The sequence below is a fragment of the Xyrauchen texanus genome, chromosome 9 (assembly GCF_025860055.1).
Source record: "Xyrauchen texanus isolate HMW12.3.18 chromosome 9, RBS_HiC_50CHRs, whole genome shotgun sequence".
Lineage (NCBI taxonomy): Eukaryota > Metazoa > Chordata > Actinopteri > Cypriniformes > Catostomidae > Xyrauchen > Xyrauchen texanus.
In genome coordinates this window covers 12,270,372-12,294,475 of record NC_068284.1, presented here as the reverse complement: position 1 = coordinate 12,294,475, position 24,104 = coordinate 12,270,372, and the positions used below count along the sequence as shown (strand labels likewise).

Here is a 24,104-nt window from a genome sequence, read left to right as displayed (position 1 = left end):
GAAAAACACGGTCATAATACTTTAGAAATGTGTTTTTCTTGTCATAATGAATGAGTGGGTATTGGAACATGTTTTTCAACTGAGGCATGCTATGGCATGACATCATGACTTTTCAAACGCATTGACTGTGACGTCAAGTTGCGGTATCTCAAACACATATCTTCGTGCGTTGAAATATAGTCTGACGTAGGCTTCTCAAACTAACAAATATGTATGGTGTGATTTATTACGGTTATTTGCGTGTGTTTATCATTGCACCTGGCGTTGGTCTAAATGAGTGGTGCTGCATGCATGGAGCACACATCAGTCAGTAACGCAGCATGCAGAGGAAGTCGGCAGACAACGTGTGCGTCGACGAATTAGCGATATAAAGCGGCATAAAACTACCGCGACGAACGTAATCGAGTAACATAACAGCCCGCGTTGCCCTATTGCGAATGGAGAGACTCGAAAACCGTAACTAGCGGCACAGATGGCTTTATTGGAGGGACTGTATTCGCTGTCGTTGGGGGTAATGGGATCTCTACGGTTATATGCAGCCTGTCGGTAGGACACGGCAGCCAAACTGCAGCGGAAAGCCACTGCGATATCTCGTATCGACTGGCGATATATATACAAAGTGCACAGAGTGTCTTTTTTTCGGTCTTTGACTCGTCTAACTGCAAATGGGCTTTAATATTGGTCAAATGAAGTAATTTGAAGCCTGCAATTCAGTCCCCGGGTGCAGTCTTGAGCGTGTGATGATAGGAGACACAATGACGCTTTTGTCTCTTTTGGGTCGCATCATGCGTTATTTCTTACTCAGGCCAGAGACCTTGTTTCTGTTGTGTATCAGCTTGGCCCTTTGGAGTTACTTCTTCCACACTGACGAGGTGAGGACCATCGTCAAGTCCAGCCGGGATGCCGTGAAGATGGTGAAGGGGAAAGTGGCGGAGATGATGATGAACGACCGGCTCGGGGGTCTGGACGTCCTGGACGCGGAGTACTCCAAAACATGGGAGTTCAAGAACAACAATGTCGCTGTGTACTCGATACAGGGCCGAAGAGACCACATGGAGGATCGCTTTGAAGTCCTAACCGATCTGGCGAACAGGAGCCACCCTTCAATATTTGCTATTTTTGACGGCCACGGTGGAGAGGTAAGACATTAGGGTGATGATGAGAGTAGATGACCAGCTCAGACTTTTTGGTTCCCGGAACGTTAGTTTATGGTTATAAAAAAAAATAACATCTCAAAACGGGAACCATACATTAACATTAAGGGAACGTTTCTGTGTTTGCAGGGAGACCTTAAAATAAAGAGTTCACCCTCATGTCCTTCCAAACCCGTATGACTTTTATATTCCATGGAACAAAAAAGAAGAAATTTCTAAGATTGTTCTGGCAGCTCTTTTTCATAGAATGAAAGTGAATGGGGACTGGGGCTGTAAAGCTCCAAAACGAAGAGAAAAGAATCACCTGAAAGCAAATTTAAAGTGGTGTCTTTTTAAGATATCATTCTTAAGGCTGTATATGGTACTAGCTTGGAATAAATGTTCGTATACTTAAGGCTAGGGCTGGGCGATTCATTTAATTGTATTTTCAATTACGATTTTGGCTTCCAACGATTATGAAAACAAAATAATCAAGATAAAACTATTATTGTGCCGCATTCTTTTTCACAATGAAACACCCTGGTGTTATATATTTAAAATGTCCTTTTATTTAAGTTCAGATAATAAGGAAGTGTTTTATGAAAGTAAACTCCAAAACTGGCATTTTTCTGTGCGGTCAGTGCCTCGTCTATAAGTTGCGTGAAGCGACCAGGAAAGAGATTGATTTTTCTCCCAGTTGTTGCACACACATGTTTGCTGCAGCTAGATTATAACGTGATGGCTCGAGACATAGTGATACATAATATATGTGTCACATTCACAGTTTGTATCTTATCATGAATAAAACTGATGATATGTATCTCTATTAGGAAGAGAAAGTTCGTTTTTTGTGAGTTAAAGATGGATCGACGTGAACATAAAGGTGAGAGAGTGTAGTCTTAGCCCATTATACACTGGAATAAAATAAGTTTTTTTTTTTGGCTTGTTTTCAAAAATAATACTTAAAGGGTTAATTCCCCAAAAATGAAAACTACCCATCCTAGTTGTATATGACTTTCTTTCTTTGAATGGTACCTTAGATTTTGAAGCCCAAAAAAGCACATCTATCCATAAAAAAAAGTAATCCATACGGCTCCAGGAGGTTAATAAAGGCCTTCTGAAGTGAAGCAATAAAATATCCATATTTATAACTATATAAACTATAATCACTGGATTCTGGTAACGGCCGTCCACGATTCACAAGACAGTCGAGGTCCGGCATATGACGTAGACGAAGCGCAAGTTTTGCTCTATCTTCTGCGCTTCTGCATTCGTCACTTCTCACTGGAGCTTACGCTACACCTACGTCATACGCCAGAACTCAACTCCCTTGTGAACGTGCAAACGGCTGTTACCGGATGCCTGTGATTATAGTTGATAAAGTTATAAATATGGATATTTTTCTTACAAAAACACATCGCTTCGCTTCAGAAGGCCTTTATTAACCCCCTGGAGCCGTATGGATAACTTTTTTGGATGCTCTTTTTTTTGGGCTTCAAAATCTAAGGTACCATTCACTCCCATTATAAAGCTTGGAAGAGCCAGGATATTTTTTAATATAACTCCGATTGTGTTTGGCTGAAAGAAGAAAGTCATATACAACTAGGATAGCTTGAGGGTGAGTAAATTATGGGATAATTTTCATTTTTGGAAAATTAACCCTTTAATAAAAATATTTAACTCCCTTTAAAACAAGGTACATTTATTTTAGGAGCTACGTATACTGCAGAATAAAACATTGTTATCGGAGAATGTGAATACATTATTTAATCAGGGCTTGACACTAACGCTTGTCTGGGACAAGTGGATTTTTGAAGGGGCAAGTGAAAGCTCGACCGGACAAGCAAACTGATTAAAATGTCAATATTGATAAAATAACTGGCTATATTTGTGATAGCATAGGCCTGTGCCACTTATTAGAAAGTTCTTATTCTGCTGTTAAAAGTAATCAAGATCATGTAATTTTATAATTCGCTAGCGATCTAGTAACAGCTGTGCCCTGTTTGATTGACAGGCTGCATATGTGTGTGTGTGCGCTGAACATGCACGTGTGTTCTGAAAATGTTCACGCTAATGCGCACCTTTGTGGTCCAATACAGTTCAAATCCACCAAAATGCCCGTCTTGGTGAGGTATTCATGTTAATACAGAGAGTGATGTCTAAAGTGAACGCAAACGGTGGATAAAAAAAGCGGATTTGTTTTAAAATGTCGGACTTGTAAGTATAAATGTAAGCTAATAGACCTGCTGCTGTCTACTGTGTCGTTATAATAATCAAACAACCATAACAATAAAACGAGAACTCCTATTAACTGAATAACTTTAGTAGCTTTAAAAAGACTTAATGTATTATAATCATAAAGTTTTCTGAATGTTTACTTGAATATTTGATAGCCTACTCCTGTAAAAAAGTATTAAAGCTGTTATGAAATCACAGAATTTTCTTAATTTAGATTTTTTGTTCTATTATTTTTTTTATCTATTTCTAGTCATTGCTGTTTTTTATTATTATTTTATTACTAACTGTTTACTAGTATTGAATATTTACTTTTCTTCCATAATAAATATATTAGTTAGTGTTATATGTTGGTTTTGAAGCTGGTGATGAGAATTGTCACATTTCACTACAGACTCCTGAAATGTTGGTATTGTGATACTGTATAGCCTTTATTGTACATTGTAGATCTTGCTGCAATAACATGATGAAAAAGCAGATCTCATTCCATAGAAGTGTGAGCACCCCTGCTGTAAATGATGGCGATGGAGGCTTTCCTTTATTTGACTACCATATGTAAAAAAAAGAATTATCATATGACAATAGCCTCCTCCCCTACCCAGTGCAGTTTACATTTCAAGTTCAAGGAAATCCACTGTTAAAAAGACAAGTAAAAATAAAGAAGAAAATTCAATAAATGCATGATGTTTCCAAAGTCAATAAGTAATCGTGTTAAATAATCGTGATCTCAATATAATCGTGATTTATGATTTTTGCCATAATCGAGCAACCCTACTTAAGGCTGAATGTTTTTAAGTAGTGATCGATATATCGGCCGGCAAATCAGTTTTTGACTATTTTGAAAATATTTGCCGATAACTGTGCCTGTTCCGTTGCTTAATGGAAGGAGTCAAAATTGACCAACAGCCTTGATAATGTGCATTTTCTGTTTTCAGATATGTTTAGTGAATTTTAATTAAATATTGTGTAAAATAAATGTTAAATTCAGCCATTTTGAGTATTGGAGACAACTAATCTGATTATACTCCAAATGTCTATGTTGGTTACGGGCCTTGTTTAGTATTGGTTCTTTTATTGTATTGCTTCCACATAATTGACATTAACTTCGAGTGGTGTTTATTTAGTGTGTAGTTAAAATCTAGAACCCAAGTTTTACACAAACTTCTTTTATAATGGTTATATGGGAGAATATATTTGTACTGAAAATAAATGTTCTAATGGTGCCAGTTTAGATCCTTGTGATAATTAGGCCTATCTGTTGCATTCAGTCATTTTCCCTTCCCCCAGACTTAAAAGGCATCTGCTCTAACCCATCTTATTTTCCAGACTCGGGCAGATGTTCATTTTCTATCCTTTCATTGTGTTGTATAAAGTAGACAAACAATTGATTGGCTGAATGTTTGAATGCCCTCAGAGAAGCAGTTAATGAAATTAACATTTTACATGATTTAAGGGGATCCTATGGCTGTGGAAACGAATATAAACAACACTGGGAACTATTTGATTGGCCAAATCTGATATAATGAAAAATTCAACCATCTTCCTCAAAATCCTAGTTGGCTGTTGCTGGCCCTTGAGATTGTATAAGGAATGTCTAAAATCTATTTATAGTGGTATTTGTTTATACAAATGGCCTCAAGCCTCTCTGCAATACAAGCAGTTAATAGATTTAAATTGGCCAACCTCATGCTCTTTGGCCCCTGTAAAATGCCTTTCAATCTACACAATCTAATCCCATAAACATTTGCTGACCCAAGCATTCTAAATCTCACTTGTTTGGCATTAAACCCAATTAAACACACTACCAAAAAACATTTTATTTAAAAAATTAGACAAAGAAAACCGGGTTTACATGAGATTTGGAATAATTGTTCTCTGCTTTTGATGTCAAACTGTAAAGAGACATTCACACAACGCTGGTAAAAGGTGTTCACATGCATTACCAATTCTGCCCATGCCAATCAGTTTATTCTTAAGCATTTTATGACTGTACACTGATAAATGGCTTGCCTTTAATGCATTCGCATGACCACACACATTGTTGGGTTATTATGCATAATCAGTGTTAGAATGTGAATGGAAACGTACTCATTGTGACACTGATATCTGCTCATTTTACTTTGGTTGTTAAATGGAAGAAAGTTACATGGCCCAGAATGATTAAAACTACTAAACATGCACAATGGCATTCAATGTGTTTATAATTGTAATAATTATGGATGTTTTCTTAACAAAAAAGGTTGTTAACAGAAGGTCTGAAGGTGAACCACCTGCACTCTGAAGGGCCTGGTTAGGACCTTAGGCACATGGCCTTTTCTGGGTTTGACGGTGGCTTTTGAAAGACCAGTGCCAAACTCCAGATATGAATTGTCAATTGATGGTGCATGCAGGTCACCGACCTGTTTTACTGAGGCCAGAGCTAGCAGAAGTACAGTCCTAACGGATTACATACGCAAATCAACAGAGTCCAAAGGCTCGAAGCGGGCCCTGTGTGAGCTTTTAGGACTAAAGTTAAGTTCCAAGTCGGGACTGAGGTGGGTTTAATCATCTTGCTCCTTTAAGGAACTTTATGATCAAATCATGCTTGCCTATACTAGTGCCGGCTTCATGTGTTTTATACGCAGATAGTCACCTCATACACTTCAATCAAATCAACTCACTTTGTCACACTACTATGTACAAGTGCAACAGTAGGTGAAAGTCTTGTGTGCAGTTCCGAGCAATGTAGCAGTCATGACAGTGACGAGACATATACCAATTACAATAAACAACATATTTACACATCACAATTTACATATCAAATGCAAATTGATATGTAACACAATAATTATATACAATGTACAGTAAACAATACACACAAGATAGAATACAAATACAATAAAAATAAAGAGTATATAAAAAATATATTTACAGTAGTTGTATTGAGGAGAATATATTTGACAGTCCAGTGTGAGATATAAGATTAATAAAGTGCAGTGCTGATTATTGATCGTGAGAGATCAAGTGTTCAAAAGTCTGATTGCTTGAGGGAAGAAGCTGTCATGTAATCGGCTGGTGCGGGTCCTGATGCTGCGATACCGCCTGCCTGATGGTAGCAGTGAGAGCAGCCCATGACTCGGGTGGCTGGAGTCTCTGATGATCCTCCGAACTTTTTTCACACACCGCTTTTTATATATGTCCTGAAGGGAGGGAAGCTCACCTCCGATGATGTGTCTGGCAGTTTGCACCACCCTTTGCAGGGCTTTGCGGTTGTGGGCAGTGCTATTGCCATACCACGTGGTGATGCAGCCAGCCAGGATGCTCTCTACAGTACTAGTGTAGAACCGTGTTAGGATGTGGTGGTTCATTCCAAACTTCCTCAGCCGTCTCAGGAAGAAGAGGCGCTGGTGAGCCTTCTTCACAATGGCCTCGGTGTGGACGGACCATGTGAGTTCCTCAGTAATGTGGACACAGAGGAACTTGAAACTGCTGACTCTCTCCACCGGTGCTCAATTGATGGTGATGGGGCTGAGTTCTCTGTTTTTTCTCCTGAAGTCTAACACAAGCTACTTGGTTTTACTGACGTTGAGGGAGAGGTTGTGCTCCTGACACCAGCGTGTCAGAGTGTGCACCTCCTCTCTGTAGGCTGTTTCATCATTGTCAGTGATCAGACCTACCACCGTCATATCGTCAGCAAATTTAATGATGGCATTGGAGCTATGTGTTGCCACACAGTCATGTGTGTACAGGGAATACAGGAGTGGGCTGAGAACACAGCCCTGCGGGGTTCCAGTGTTGAGGGTCAGTGATGAGATGTTGCTGCCCATTCTAACCACCTGATGTCTGCCTGACAGGAAGTCCAGGTTCCAGCTGCATAGCGAGCTGTTTAAGCCCAGAGCCCGGAGTTTCTCATCAAGCTTGTAGGGCACTATGGTGTTGAATGCTGAGCTGGAGTCCACAAATGGCATTCTCACATATGTGTTCCTTTTTTCCAGGTGGGAGAGAGCAGTGTGTATTGTAGATGCAATGGCATCATCAGTGGAGCGGTTGTTACGGTAGGCAAACTGCAATGGGTCCAAAGACATGGGCAGCACAGAGCAGATGTGATCTCTGATTAGCCTCTCAAAGCATTTGCTGATGATGGGGGTCAGAGCAACAGGACGCCAGTCATTTAAGCAAGTGATTTTGGCTTGCTTCGGTACAGGCACAATGGTTGATGTAATCAAGCATGTGGGGACTACAGACAGGGAGAGGGACAGGTTGAAAATGTCCGTAAAACGCTCTGATGACACAGCTCGGAATGCCCACTGGACCCGCGGCTTTATGGATGTTCACCCGTCGGAAGGATCTGGTTACATCCGTAACAGAGACGTAGAGTGAACCATCATCTGTAGCGTCAGCCACGAGTGTTCTCTCCACGAGGGCGGTGTTATTGTCCTCGAAATGAGCATAAAATTTATTAAGCTCATCTGGGAGAGAGGCAGCAGTATTCACAGAGTTTTTAATCCCTTTGTTTTCCGTGATGCTGTTAATTCCCTGCCACATACTTCTAAAGTCGGTGGTGTTGAACTGTCCTTCAATTTTGTGCCTGTACTGGCGTTTGGCTGCACTGAGGGTCAGGGTCATCATCTTACGCTACAGATGATGGTTAATCCACTGGCTTGTTTATGCTCCTCCGCGTTCCCGGAATTAAAAGCGGGCATTAAGTGCTGCGCGAACATCACCGTTAACCCATGGTTTCTGGTTGGGGTATATCCGTATTGTTTTGTTTGGCATAATGTCCTCTACAAACTTCCTGATGAAATGCATTACGCTATCAGCGTAAGCCTCGATGTCGTCATCAGAGGCGGACCGGAACATCTCCCAGTCCGCATGATCAAAACAGTCTTGTAGCGCAGAGGCTGATTGGTCCGACCTGCACTGGATCGTTTCGAGGGTGGGTGTTTCCCGTTTCAGTTTCTGCCTGTAAGCGGGCAGAAGCAGAATGGAAGAGTGGTCTGATTTGCCAAATGGTGGGTGGGGGAGGGATTTGTAGCTATCCTGGAAAGGAGAATAGCAATGGTCCAAAACCCGGGCCCCTCGTATGTTGAAGCTGATGTGTTGGTGGTATTTTGGTGCGATTGTTTTAAAATTGGCTTTGTTAAAGTCCCCGGTAACAATGAACGTGGCTTCAGGGTGCGCGGTTTCCTGCTCACTTATACTTATTATGCCCGGTCTGTGTCGGCTTGTGGGGGGGATGTACACAGCTGTGATAATGACGGCTGTGAATTCCCTCGGTAGCCAGAATGGTCGACACAGAAGCATGAGATATTCCAGATCAGGGGAGCAGAAAGACTTGATAAAATGTACGTTCCTCTGATCACACCATAATTTGTTGATCATAAAAAATACACCACCACCTCTGCTTTTACCTGAGAGGTCTTTCGCTCTGTCCGCTCGGTGCACGGAGAACCCCGCAGGTTCGATGGCCGAGTCTGGAATCTCCACAGCCAGCCAGGTTTCTGCAAGGCATATAACGCAGCAGTCCCTCGTCTCTCATTGGAAAGAGATCCGCGCTCTCAGCTCGTAGATCTTGTTGTCCAGAGACTGAACATTTGCCAGTAGTATACTGGGTAGCGGGGGTCGATTTGCACGACGTCTTACTCTGATGAGAACGGCGGCTCTTTTTCCCCTTTTCCTTCTGCGTTTCCGAGGTCGGGCAGCCCAGACAAAGGGCGTGGCGTGTTTGTAAACAGCGGGTCGGCATTGAGGAATTTGAAGTCCGGTTTACGGTGTGTAATTGTAGAACGAATGTCCAAAAGCATTTGTCTGTCGTATACAATAAGGCAAACAACATCCAAGACAAAAAAAACTGTAAACAAAACAAACAATAAACTGCAGTGTTGTGTCGGAGCTTGCAACGCAGCAGCCATACTCTGCGCCATCTCGAGTCCATCAATGCACGGAGTGAGTCCTGCGTCTAATCGCTCTTGAAGAAATGTGAGAATTTCATGTATGGGACAGTTTACTGGGTCTTTGCCATGTGAGAGACACCAGTCAGTAAAAATATTCAATTTTAGCGCATAGAGGTGTCTCGTGGATGGCGCTCTGGCCTGTAAAATGGTGTTCTTGACTGAATTTGTCAGTTTTGGCTGTTTAACGTGCTCCGTTCAGGGGCCACACATGCAGGTTCCACAGCTTGGGATGGGGATACCAGATTGTGCCTTGAGCCTGAGAGAGGAGATCCCTCTTCAGCTGTATTTCCAATGGTGAGCTGTACAGCATCTCTATCATTTCCAGAAACCATGGCACGTTGGGCCATTTCGGCACAACCAATAGAATTGTTTACTTATCCTCTCTGAATTAGCATTTTGCTGGTCATTTGTGGGCCATTGCATCCGCTCCCAGCAGTGCTTGGACTTTGAGTACCAGAGGGAACAGTGGGAATTTGCCACTGAGGCAAATAGATAGACTTCTGCTTCACTGAATATTTCCCAAATCCTCAATACAGTTTGAGGATGAAGTCTCCATTCACCCGGTATCACCCCTTATCATGACACTAGGTCCGTGCCATAATTCAAGCGGCCTGGGACATATGCCGCTCTCGGGAAGAGGAGATGATGCTCGCTCCATAGGAGGAGATGACGGTTATATATGTTAATTCTGTTATATATGCCACAACTGTCGTGTTGTCTGAGAAAACCAGGACATAACATAACTGAAGAGCCTTTAAGGCTAGGAATAAAGTCGATAGCTCTAGGTGGTTGTTTCTTTCTTTGCACCTGTCCAGGTGCCGAAAATCAGGCGTCCATCGCATAGTCACTATTTTACACATAACAACCTGCCCCAGCGCAACACCTCGCTAGTAAAAGGCAGAAGCTGTTCAGGGTGCTAAATCAGCTAGACAGTGGTGGGATATAGTAATGTGCATGCGCCATTGGCACCAAGCATGCTGTGACACACTGCGTTTGAACCAGCACTGAACAGGTCTCAAGTGTTAGAGCCCTAATGGAATGAAATTGATGCTGCCGCCATAAATCACAATGCTTTTTGAAACCACTTCAGTGGAAGTGTTCACTGTAGAATGGCCTGCTCGCTTGTGAGGTGCGCGTGCCCGCTCATGGAGTCAAGGCGGACTCACAAAAATGTGATTTGTTTGCCTGGGGGGGGGGGCGTGCTCTTCGCCCAGTTCACATTGAGGCCCAAACTGTTTAGATGTTGAACCAGTAAGTCTCTGTGCTGGCATAACAGAGCCTCTGATTGTGCCAGTAACAGCCAATTATCGAGGTAGTTCCGCTAGTAGTAGCCGCATCGATGCACTTTTTGAATGTGTGAGGAGACAGTCTGAAGGTCAAGACTTTGAACTGATACGATGTTCCCCTGAAAGCGAATCTCAAAAACATCCTGTGGTGTAGTACAATTTGGATATGAAATTACGCATACTTAAAATCTATCGACGCAAACCAATCGTGTGGGCATACATGCGATAAGATCCGTTTCTGAGTAATCATTTTGAATGGGCGCTTTATGAGTGCATGATTCAAATGTCTCAGATCCAGGACTAGCTAAAGCCTGTCATCTTTCTTTGGGACAAAAATAATTTCTGTAAAACCCTTTCTGGGCTTAACAATTTGGTACAACCTCTATCGCGCTTTTCACAAGGAGATTGTGTATTTCAGCTTGTAAGGCTGGCACGTCTTCGTTCAAAACCGTGGAAGACTGAACACCATTGAAACGGGGTGGCCATCGTGCAAATTAGATTAAGAACATGGTTATACATAGTTTTTTGCACCATTCTGAAATGCCCATTAGCACTTGCCACACATCCGTGTAACGGGACAAAGGGTCAGCCATATATGTCAATCCAGAACTGCCAGGTTGCCCATGAACGTCGCCTTGTGTGAATCCTCGGGTATCACAGAAGTGGAGGGCATGGGGCTGAATCGTCCCTCAGAACAAGGGCGATTCACGAGCTAAGCATTTTAAGACTCATGCCCTCGCAGTGAGGACAGTCTGTCTCCATGGTAGCTGACTCTGCGTGGGCACGGTCCAGACAGTAAATGCAGCTCTCATGCTGATCTGACGGTGGGATGTGCCTCTCGCACAAGAAACACTAACAGAACGACAACTTTAAAAAGATAAGTGACTCTATAAGATATATAAATAAATATTTATATCAGAGAAAATACAATATGCAATTGCTTTGTAATGGGATACACAACACCTGCCGAAGCGCTGCAGGGAATCAGGATCTGAGGCACGTTCTCCAGCAAAGTGTCAAGCGGCGAGGGGCAGTGATGTTAGCTGGAGCACTGCAGGGGAGCGGAGAGTCTTCTCGATGCCATAAAGATTCCTCCGACTGACTTGTGTATATCAACAGCAAACGGTAGAGAGCTTCTAGACAAGAGATGATCGCTGTCCTGTTTCTGATGAATTAGTATTTGTGCACCTGTTTTCATAGCGGACAATTTCATACCAAAATAGGCGGGGCTCAAACACCATAGCCAATATTAGAATATTGGCATTATTGTAGAGAGGTTTCAACTAGTTTTAGTAAGAAATCACTCCCATGTCAAGTGTACCGAGTCGTAAGGTAACAGGATATTATACCTCAACCAGTTAGAAGTCTGGACTAAACAAAATCTCTGTTTTTATTAAATCTTCAGGAAGCTTGCCATTTAGCATATTTTAATCATTGCTCTCATGTTCATTTATTAAAGCAGTGAAGGGCTGCTGTAATTGTTTTTTTGGGGAACAGGTAAGCACTGACAGCCAGTTGATTGAAGCACATCTCAGCAATAGATAGAACTGATTAACCCTTTGATTAAAAGGGACTGTTTTCAGTGAGACATTTAAAGATCATTCATATTGTGGTTAAGGTTTGTATGCATAAACATGTCTAAATGTATTAAATCAGTTTTATTGTATTTTTTTCCAAATTCTGCTTTCAATTTAATTTTTCTGAATTCTGTTTTAAAGTTTAATAAAATGTTATCATCAAAACAAATTCTAATTAAAATAAATTCATAATATTTTAATAAAATGAAAAACAAATAATAATTTTCAACATACAATCACATTATATTTAATCAAATGAAGTGTTTCTAATTACTCAAAATACTTCAAATTAAATAATTAAATTCAAAGTGTATCGATTAAATGCATCATTTAATAAATATTTAAATGATTAAATAAATAATTAAAATACATAGTGAATTAATTACATGCTAAATTAAATATTTAATCAAATCATTAAATGCATAATGAAAAAAACTGTATAGCATTACAGTATTAATGAAAGCATTGAAAACGTATTCAGTACAATAGCATTCTTGTGATATATTGTTTAAATGTAATGTTAATATTATGTATTACATTGAATATTACATTTTAATATTATACATTTAGATAAACTGTAGAGTAGTAGTATATTTCAGTCTCAATTTCAGTCATTTCACTTATCTTGTTAAATTGTGTTATTATTTCAGTGGAAAGCTGGCTGGAGCAATTTGAGTTAGTATGTATTTGAAGACAGATTCACACCTTGGGATAAGCAGTTTGCTTTCTGGCAAATGTGGTATAAACCTCAAAGGCTGTGATTTAATTTATATAAATGTATGCAAAAGCTGTACACTTTAAGCTTAATGCACATTCTGCTGTCTGTAATCTATTACAAACACAAAGCGCAAGTGATGCTTATGCTTATGATGTTATCAGTGTATTAGCTGCTTGCTTCACAAATTCCCTTTGAAGCGCACCACACATTCAGACTGCGTATTCATTTAATTAAATCTAAGCCGTTTGTGGTTTAATCATCACACTAGGAGATATCACAATTTTAATTTGATTAATTGAGCATTAACATTTCCTCCCAAATATGTCAGGTTCCATGACATCCAAGTTTATTAGTTAATTCTGTTTTTATGACTGGATTGCACGATATCGGAACGGTCATGGAAATTCATTGGCCAAAAAAGTGTGGGAACCTTGATAAAGTTCTGATTAAATATGTCAAAAGTAAAAACTAGGTCTTGATTATAGTGGATCCAAGGGGCCTGTTAAAAATATATTTTTTTTGCCCCATGGTACCTGCTAATAATATATATTTTTGCCCCATGGTACCTGCTAATTATGAGCTCTCGCTAACAATGACTAACACTGTTGGCTTAATCGACTCTTGTCTTACAATTCCGTTGTGTGCTCTTCCTCTATTCCCTTGTGGTGTGGTTTTCTCGTTATTATAATCTTGAATTAGGCCTAGTAAATTGGGCATTTAATTAGCAATGGTGGTATGTAAACGTACTGTATGACTGTTATGTTAGATCAAACATTACATGTGAATATGGTCGTCGTCTTTTGACTCTATAATTCTAAAGACACTGAATGGGAGAATTTCATGAAAACATGTCCTGGTCATATTTCACCCCAAATTAAAGAGGGGGAAAAATGCTGCGTGAATCAAATGAAGCCAATGTTTTTGAGGGATCTTTTTGCATTGTTACATTGACAATTATACATTCCCCCCAAAATTCTCATCACCGTAACTCAAAAAAATAATTCCAATTATTATACAATTTTTTCTGTATTATAATGAAAGTGTGAATTTAGTTCAACAAACGTTTATGGATAAAATACATTTTTATTTAATTAAAGCATAAATTAAAAGCAGTACAACAAATGTGATGATGTATAAATACTTCACAGTTTGAATGATATGTAGGACGTATATTTTGCATTACAGGAATGATTACGGTAAGAATACTGTTTTTTTTTTTTTTTTTTTTTTTCTGTTGTGACGTATCTTCATGAAAGTAAAGCACATTTTGCACCGTTTTATTCATGTAATGTGAAAAAATCCCTAATATGTTATGCCAAATATAAATTAAATGCATAAATAATACTCTATATTTACGCGCATTTCTTTTTTTTTTTTTATTGTGGTAAAATATGAGCCGGACATGTTCTTCACCCAAATGCTCTGACACTGAGATGATTCAGTTAGATCTGTTAAGCTCTTGAATCAGCAAAACACAGGTGTGTTTCCTTAATAAAGCGCTCATTGTGTTGATGTGTGACTGAAGTAAAATAGATCCTTGACTGCAGAGTGTGTTTTGCGGTAGGAGGTGTCTTGTGTGGATTTGTGAATAAAGGTCACTTCAGGTCACCACCACCCCGCTTTCTTTGTTCGTGAGACACAATGAGGAACAGGCTTTGAATAATTCAGATTGCGACACCCGCAGAGGAGTATAACCCTGCAAATTGTGCTATTACCGATTTAGTGCAACTCTTAAAAATGTGGTTCAATGTTTGAATGGGGACTTTTAAGGAATGCACAGCTAAAACATACAAAAAGTGTACAAGATATGCAAGAAAATATACAAAAATAAAAAAGTTAAATGATAAAAGAAAATTAATGAACTATATTACAACAGTATACCTAATAAGATTTAATATATGTTAGGTATAATGTATATTCAATTATGGCCATACTCAACTAATACCCTGCTCGCAGTTCAAGGATAGCATGGCAGAATTAAGCCTTTTCTCAGTCAGTCACTGACTGATCTAACACTAGAGAGAGGGTCCTCCTCATAGCAACTCTGTGCTATTTACAGGTTTAAAATCAGTACCATGTGCAAAATGACCCTGAGCAACATCTGCTCATTCTGTGAAAGTGTTTGTTATGAACAGTGCCTCTATGTAAATAATGCATAGGCTTCATCGGGAGGCTCTGCAGTGTCTTTTCGAACAAGCAGCAACTCTCTGTTACCCAGGAAGGGGCTTAGAAAGCAACTGCAGCATTCTCTTGGCAGACAGGTATTATGTTTGCTTCTCTGGTTTCATCATTGTATTTATAGTGTGGCATTGCTGAGTCACTGGCAAGGGCTTAAACTCAGAAAACGCCCAAGGCTCTAGTGTGAGCTGCTAAAAGGAATCCAAACCATCTTGAGTGAAGATGGGGAAAGAGAGTTGGGGAATGATATAATGCCCTTACTCTTTCAATATATTTTGGCAGTATTCAGAAAGGTCACTCACCCTCCAGAGACTTTCTGTACTTTTATTTGTATTCTGCTGCAACCCTTATCTGGCAGCAGCTCTTGGGTCTCCAAGTTGAAACCTGAATTAATTAAACCTTTTATTTTGTATTGTTGTCCTTTACCAAAATGACTAAGCGCCTTTTACTGTGTGGGTGACTCTAACCAAACATGTCAAGAACATTTCTGTTTCATTATTCACCCCGAAATCATAAGGAAGTAATAAGAAATTACTGTATATTTTGCATTCATTTAAAAAAAAAAATTATCACATTGTGGAATTTTCATGACCTATTAAAGGAATAATTCAGGTTCAATACAAGTACATTTTCAATGTTGATTTACCACAAAAATTATTTAAACTTTAAAAAAAAATAATAATAATAATTATCAAGGTTACAGTGAAGCACTTACAATGGAAGTGAAAGGGGCCAGTTTTTAAAGGGTTTGAAGGCAGAAATGTAAAGCTAATAATTTTATAAAAGCACTTACATTAATTCTCAGTTAAAACTCATGGATTATTTGAGCTGTGTAGTTGTTTAAATTGTTGTTTTTACATCGTCATGGTAACAAAGTTTTAAAATTAGATATAACTTTACACAGAATAGGTTTGTTAGCATTTTACACACTAAAATCATGTTAACACATTGTTTACGTCTTGTAGCTTTACTTTTGAAATGGTGAGTATTTTAACGTTTACGGATTGGCCCCATCCACTTCCATTGTAAGTGCCCACTTATTATTTTCATATGCATAAAAGTAAAACAAATTACGAATACATTGCTTTTTTATTTAAATCTATGTAAATTAAGGACAGTACAACAAATACTATCATGACGTATGAATACATATAAATATTTATTTGTTTATTTTTGCATTACAGTAATGACCAGTGTTAAGTAGTACCGGATTACTTGTGATCTCTATTATGTAATCAAATTACAAAAATCAAGTATGAAAATGTAATGAAATCCAGTTACAAGTACTTCAGTTTTTTTTAATTATTAGATTTAGCAAAACATTCAATAAGTAAGCCAAACTTAGTCTGATTACCCAAAAGTGTAATCTTAAAGTTTACATCTCTAAAAAAAAACACCGAAATTGACAATGACAGTTGTTGCTTTAATCCCAAAATCAATCGTTTACTATATGTGCAAATCTCTATTTGATACCAAATTCTGCACCATTTGACTAAAAATGTCTGATTACCCACTGGCTGGAGAATGTTCAGATTTCACTCACCAGTCATTAAATTGTATATTGGTGAATAAGTTATTTTTACTGCATGTTGAGAGTTAAAATTTGATTTGATTCATAATATGTCCAAAAACGAAATCCATTTGTCTTTCATCTCGTTTAATATCCATTCTGTTCTAAACAGTCAAAAAAAAAAAAATAAAGATTTTATTCTAATCATGAATGGCACGGATGAGGTAAAGAAGCCATTCAAGTCCTCTTAGCATTCATTTACAGAATCTCTTTACAGAACTACTGGTTTTCTTAAAGAGACAGATCCAATTTTTAGCATTTGTTCTACAAATCAATGTAAATACATGTAAATTGTGCATAACAAAATATTATATGTACAATATAATGTCATATTTATTGATGGAATGCATGGATTTGTAAATTTTAAAAAGCTCAAATGTGACAAATGTAAAAGAAATTTAAAAATAATTTGTTAAATTAATATACAGTGCATTCAGAATGTATTCAGACCCCTTAATTTTTCACATTTTGTTATTTTGCAGCCTTATGCTAAAATACTACTGCACTCCATACCCCATAATGACAAAGCAAAAACAGATTTCTGACAACTTTGCAAATTTATTAAAAAGAAAAACTGAAATATTGCATTGACATTTATTCAGACTCTTAACTCGGTACTTACTTTAAACATCTTTGGCAGCGATTACAGTCTCAAGTTATTTTGGGTATGATGCGATAAGCTTTAAACACTTGGATTTAGGGACTTTCTGCCATTCCTATCTGCAGATCCTCTCAAGCTCTGTCAGGTGGGATGGGGACCATTGGTGGGCAGCCATTTTCTCGTTTCTCCAGAGATGTTCGATTGGGTTCAAGTCTGGGCTTTGGTTGGGCCGCTCAAGGACATTCACAGAGTTGTCCCTAAGCCACTCTTGCATTTCTTGGCTGTGTGCTTGGGGTCATTGTCCTGTTGAAAGGTGAGCCCAGTCTGAGGTCCTGAGCACTCTGGAGCAGGTTTTCATTAAGGATATCTCTGTATTTTGCTGTGTTCAGCTTTCCTTCAAACCCTGACCAGTCCTCCAATCCCTGCTGCTGAAAACACCCCCAAAGCATGATGCTACCACCACCATGCTTCACCATTGGGATGTTATTGAGCAGGTGATGAGTGGTGCCTTGTTTCCTCAAGACATGACGCTTGGAACTGAAGCCAAACGGTTCAATCTTCATTTCATCAGACCAGAGAATTTTGTTTCTCACAGTCTAAGAATACTTAAGGTGCTTTTTTTATGCATCTTGCACTGAGGAGAGGCTTCCGTCTGGCCCCTCTGCCATTAAAGCCCAGATTGGTGGAGATTTGCAGTAATGGTTGACCTTCTGCTAGTTTCTCCCATCTCCACACATGATCTCTGGATCTCAACCAGAGTGATCATCAGGTTCTTGGTCACCATTCTTACCAAGGCCCTTCTCCCCCAGTTGCTCAGTTTGTCTGGGCGGCCAGCTCTAGGAAGAGTCCTGGTTGTTCCAAAATTCCATTTTAGAATTACGGAGGCCATTGTGCTCTTGGGAACCTTTAATGCAGCCAAATAAAATGTGTAGCCTTCCCCAGATCTGTGCCTCGACACAATCCTGTGTCTGAGCTCTGCAGGCAGTTACTTTGATCTTATGGATTAGTTTATGCTCTGATATGCATTTTCAGCTGTGAGACCTTATATAGACATGCGCCTTTCCAAATCATGTCCAATCAATTGAATTTGCCACAGGTGGGCTCCAATCAAAATGTATAAACATCTCAAAGATATTCCAGAGAAATGGGATGCACCCGAGCTAAATTTCAAGTGCCATAGCGAAGGGTCTGAATACTTACAACAACATGATATTTAAGGTTTTTTTTTCTTTTTAATACATTTCTGAAGTTATCAAAAATCTGGTTTTTGCTTTGTCATTATGGGGTATAATTTGTCAATATGTGGACGGTTGTTTTTTTTTTTCTTTTTTAAAGCATTTTAGCTTTAGGCTGCAACATAACAAAATGTGAAAATAATTAAGGGGTCTGAATACTTTCTGAATGCACTGTATATTTGCAATTTACCTAGTTAGAAGGTCAGCAGCATTAGCTGGGAGAGAATTTCAATCATATATAAGCAATAGGGACATTGTAACTAAAATACACCCATATGAATCGATATCGAATCAAATGCGGTATCGAATAGAATCGAGAGCTTGTGATTCGCAACCAAATCAAATCTGGACATCTTTATCAATACCCAGCCCTAGTATTTACTGCAGTTTTTGTTTTATAATACCAGTAACTAAGGTTATTTGAACTGCAAACATTTTACCATTTTTAAGAATATAGTGTGTGATGGTCATCTTAAGATGTGTTGATGTGATTTTTAAATGTAATATCAACAGGAAGATCATCTCAGATTTGTTATTGTCTTTGCTGTTGCTTTATTTCTCTTCTCTCAGGCAGCCGCTGATTATGTGAAGGCCCACCTGCCCGAGGCTCTGAAACAGCAGCTGCAGGCCTACGAGCGGGAAAAGAAAGACAATGCCCTCTCCTATCCCACAATTCTAGAACAGCGCATTCTGTCTGTGGACAGGGACATGGTGGAAAAGTTATCTGCCTCCCATGATGAAGCAGGTGAGCAGGCATGGATGTGTGTAGGGGATGGTATACATGGGCAACAGGATGTGAACATCCAAACACAACAACCATACTGTATGTGTTTGTTGAACATTGAATTTAAAAAGGAATAGTTCACCCAAAAATGTAGGATGACAGTAGGCTGAATTACTCCCCTTCATTTCCAGGCACAACTTGTTTGCTTGCCTTGTTGTCAGACCGGGAACTGACAGTGGCAAATGTAGGGGACTCTCGGGGTGTTCTCTGTGATAAGGACGGCAATGCTGTGGCACTGTCACATGACCACAAGCCTTACCAGCTAAAGGAGCGCAAGAGGATCAAGAGAGCAGGTGAGTTTACCTTCATCAATGCTTAAAGTGAGGTACTACAAGAAATAATTGTTTTTATTTTCTTTGGCATTTTATGGCCCTTTTTTAAGGCAAAAAGCAGTCTCATTTGCATAAATACAAAGTGATTTTTTTTAAATATTTTGTTAAATCAAAAACCTTTTCATAAGAGTCTGATATATCACATTAAAAACACCAAGGAAACCTGTTTTTCTGTGGGGTATATATAATTGTTGATGGTATGTGCAGTTTTGTGCATTAGATGCCTGATTTTCATATTTTTTACATCTTAAAAGGATATTCACAATACCACTACCAAAAAGTCTTGTTTTATATGTACATTAATATAATTTTGTTATTGGTGAAATCATTTAATTTTGATTCTCCTGCAATACCTCCCCTTAAAGGGATAGTTCACCCAAAAATGAAAATTCTGTCATCATTTACTCACCCTCATGTCACCCCAGATGTGTATGACTTTTTCTTCGGCTGAACACAAAGATTTTTAAAAGAATATTTATTTATATTTATCTGTTTCTCACCCACACCTATCATATCACTTCTGAAGACATAGATTAAACCACTGGAGTCATATTAATTACTTTTATGCTACCTTTATGTGCTTTTTAGAGCTTTAAAGATCTAGCCACCATTCACTTGCATTGTATGGACCTATAGAGCTGAAATCTTATTCATTCTTATCAAAATCTTAGTTTGTGTTGAGCAGAAGAAAGTCATACACATCTGGGATGGCATGAGGGTGAATAAATGATGGGAGAATTTTAATTTTTGAGTGAACCATCCCTTTTAACTAACTATATTTATTGGAACCTTTTCACAGACGGTGATGTCATGTTTTTGCCTTGTTAGCAGCGCAAATCTTGCAAACTTTTATAATATTTTTTTATATTTTAATTGTTTTTAAAATGTTACCATTCATAAAATATGCATTTCTCTTCACTGTATTACATCCTCTACAGCTGTAAACGGCTCGCTTTACAACCTTTTGGCGCCCCCTTGGACATTTCACCCACAAAATGGAGCTCACACGTGTCCATGCGCTAACACTTTACCACATTTCGGTCAGCATAGACGATATCAATAGTGGAGTTTTTATTTTGCTGTTGAGCAGATAGAAGTGGAAAATGAATTGCTCCACTAACAGATGTAAAAGGCAGATAATAATGGCATTTGAAATAATTATGGGATAACTCTGATAACTTGGCCAGCATCTGCGAAGATCATCAAAATACTAGCGTGGGTGCAGTGATGCTATTTTCACAGCATAAGTTGTATTTAAATGCATAAATATGTTCACGTTTAGCAGTGAAGTAAATTTGCAGGCCAAATTATGATGACTCTAGCACAGGTGCATCAGTATTTAACTGTAGGCGCTAGAATTGTCCTGCCCCATACTGGAACAGAAAGTATGATTGGTTAGCAGATATTCTATCTAAGCTGGATCAAATGTTCTGATTGGTTGCTCAGATGAGTCAACAATCTGTCTTGCCTGTGCCTTCCGTTTAACCACTCATAGCGTCTACTTTTCAGTAGATTGAAAAGCTACGGGTCAAAAGCCTACTCGTTTGTTCTGGCGGCCATATGTATCTTCACTGATTTTAGGCGAGCATATGCAAAATCCTTAGAAAGATAGGTGGGCATACAAAGTATGCTTGCATAGATGCTAGACTACACTAATGGTTTCAAACCCAGAACTGCGAAAAGGGTGCATAGACATCACTAAACTTGTGAAATTGACAGTTGTTATGACTATGAAGATGTTTGACATATTTGCACTAGCACAAGTCCTTATGATGGCTTTCTGGAAGTACAGACAGCTTCCCTAGCTACACATTATATTATTATAGCACAGTATGTCTCTGCTTTATTACTAAATTAAATCTCATTCATCAGGTGGTTTCATCAGTTTTAATGGATCTTGGCGCGTTCAGGGTATCCTTGCCATGTCGCGCTCACTGGGTGACTACCCTCTTAAGAACCTGAATGTGGTCATCCCAGACCCAGACATCTTGACCTTTGACCTGGACAAGCTACAGCCCGAGTTCATGATCTTGGCCTCCGACGGTCTGTGGGATGCATTCAGCAACGAGGAAGCTGTGCGCTTTGTCCGGGAACGATTGGATGAGCCGCTCTTTGGTGCCAAAAGCATTGTGCTGCAGTCCTTCTACCGCGGCTGCCCCGACAACATCACGGTCATGGTGGTGAAGTTCAAGGGCAGATCTGGGAGCAAAACTGGAGAGTAATTTGACTGTAAACCAATAAACCGCCTCAGTTGTCTTTCCATGTATATTGCCAGAGGCTAAAAAGTGTAATATAAGAGGCAAAACAAATTTCTCACAAATACAATATACTGTATAGGCACGCATTTGCATGTGCAAACATGCTTTCCCTATGTTTTTTGTTTAGTTTGTTTTTTGTGCCAAATGGACACTTTTTAAAATGTTTTGGAAATTACTCTTCTTTCAGTTATCCTGAAAAGATTATGTATCCTGGCCTTACTTACAAAGAGCAATATTATTTGTGAAATAAACCACAATTGGCGTAAATGGCCTTTATTGCCTTGAAGATGCACTTTTAGTAGTTTGTTTTCTTTTGTTTTTGTGTATTAAAGAGCTGTCAATACTGTATCTAGCTCTTTCATTTGGATGTGCATGATCCGCTCATATCAGTTTAGAGGATCTATGCTGATTTACACTGGCGCTGTTCATCTGTTATACTGTAAGTTATGGTTAGATTAAGACTGTAATGTTGGATTAAGAAAGAATGTTGCAACTTGAATAAACTGTTGAGCTTAATTTTAAGTCTGTATCAAATGAATAAATGATGGTCAAAAGGAATAAAGCAGTCATTCCTTCCCTTTTAAGTCACTATTTCTGTTAGATACAATACAAACATGGACCGTAGGTGGTGTGTTATGTAATTAATATGTGACCATTTAAGATGATTAAATTATCACTGGCAAAATTCATTCTCTTTAACTACTAGTTTACTGAAGAAAAAATACAATTTCCATAACAGCCCCAATCAAAAAAAGTTAAATTTCTTGCATTGTGCAAAATGTATGTGGGAGTTTGAAGCGATTAAATAAACTTAAATTCAGTCTGAAATGGCCTGTCTTTGTTCTCTCTGAAATCGTAACACATTTGTTTTTAAATGTAACAGTTAATGAATGTCATTATTCTCAGTACTTTCTTCTCCTTTCCATTATATTTATATTTTATATTTATGCATTTGGCAGACGCTTTTATCCAAAGCGACTTACAGAGACCTTATTACAGGGACAATCCCCCCAGAGCAACCTGGAGTTAAGTGCCTTGCTCAAGGACACAATGGTGGTGGCCATGGGGCTTGAACCAGCGACCTTCTGATTAACAGATTTGTGCTTTAGCCCACTACACCTACTACACTCTAGACCATTACTATTACTTTCACCATTACTTTCTAGAGCAGCTGTACACAACCTTCAGTTCAGGGGCCATGTTGACTGCTTTTTTTTGTTTGTTTTTTTTGCAAGACCCACATTTTTTAAATGCCCTTTTCCTCCATTTGAGCTTTTGTATTTGTAGGAATTCTCTGCTGTTCTTTTCATTTACTCACCTACGTCTTGATGGAATTCATCCCAAGCTAGCTAGGAAATTTGTTGTCCTACCTACTGACATCTATATGACACTTCAAATCTGGGCCTGATGTTGGCATGGGCAGGGTTGGTATTAAATTAATGTATTTATGTATGATTTGTTAATTGGTTAAAAGCAATTTGGTGGTGTGTGTTGCAAACTTTGAGGGTGCACTGTAGATTGCCCCAACCCACCCAATCACGAAATAGCATCAGAATTCATCAGTCTGCACTCCATACCCCATAATGACAAAGAAAAAAACTGATTTTTGATAACTTTGCAAATGTATTAAAAAGAACTGAAAAAAATAAGTATGCAGACCCTTTGCTATGACACTTGAAATTTAGCTCAGGTGCATCCCATTTCTCTGGATCATCTTTGAGATGTTTCTACACTGAGTTCACCTGTGACAAGAATGAGATATGGCCCTACATCAGCACTGCTGTAATTATCTACGGCCGAATCACAGCAGTGCTGATGTAGGGCCATATCGCACTCTTGCTGGTGTGATATTGTTTAAATATATAAATATATCTACACTGGCATCCAAAAGTTTGAGTTTCGGAAGGAAATTGGTACTTTAATTCACCAAAGTGGCATTCAACTGGTCACAAAGTATAGTTTTATGTAAAAGCATTCACAAATTATTATGTAAAAAAACAGCACCATCACTATTTGAAAAAAAATGTCATATTTGATCAAATCTAGATAGGCCCCATTTCCAGCAGCCATCACTCCAACACTCACCATCCTTGAGTAATCATGCTAAATTACTAATTTTGTACTAGAAAAGCACTTGCTATTCTATCAAACACAACTGAAAGATATTTGGTTTGTTAAATGAAGCTTAACATTGCCTTTTTGTTTATTTTTGAGTTGCCGCAGTATGTAACAGGCTGGCATGTCTTAAGTTCAATGTGACGCGG

General features: G+C 38.8%; 1 protein-coding gene across 1 annotated transcript; it reads left to right on the top strand.

Moving 5' to 3' along the window:
• The first annotated feature begins 167 nt into the window (after positions 1–167).
• On the top strand, positions 168–22,661 carry ppm1la (protein phosphatase, Mg2+/Mn2+ dependent, 1La). Its single transcript, XM_052133292.1, has 4 exons — positions 168–1,139; positions 19,037–19,211; positions 19,382–19,543; positions 21,455–22,661. Exons 1-4 carry the CDS (start codon positions 741–743, stop codon positions 21,802–21,804), a joined length of 1,086 nt encoding a protein of 361 aa, XP_051989252.1. The 5' UTR covers positions 168–740; the 3' UTR covers positions 21,805–22,661.
• Positions 22,662–24,104: the final 1,443 nt, after the last annotated feature.

Coding starts and splice junctions, on each gene's coding strand:
- ppm1la (XM_052133292.1), top strand. CDS start 741: ATGATAGGAGACACAATGACGCTTTTGTCTCTTTTGGGTCGCATCATG. Junction 1,140..19,036: donor TTGACGGCCACGGTGGAGAG/GTAAGACATTAG, acceptor CTCTTCTCTCAG/GCAGCCGCTGATTATGTGAA. Junction 19,212..19,381: donor TGCCTCCCATGATGAAGCAG/GTGAGCAGGCAT, acceptor CTTCATTTCCAG/GCACAACTTGTTTGCTTGCC.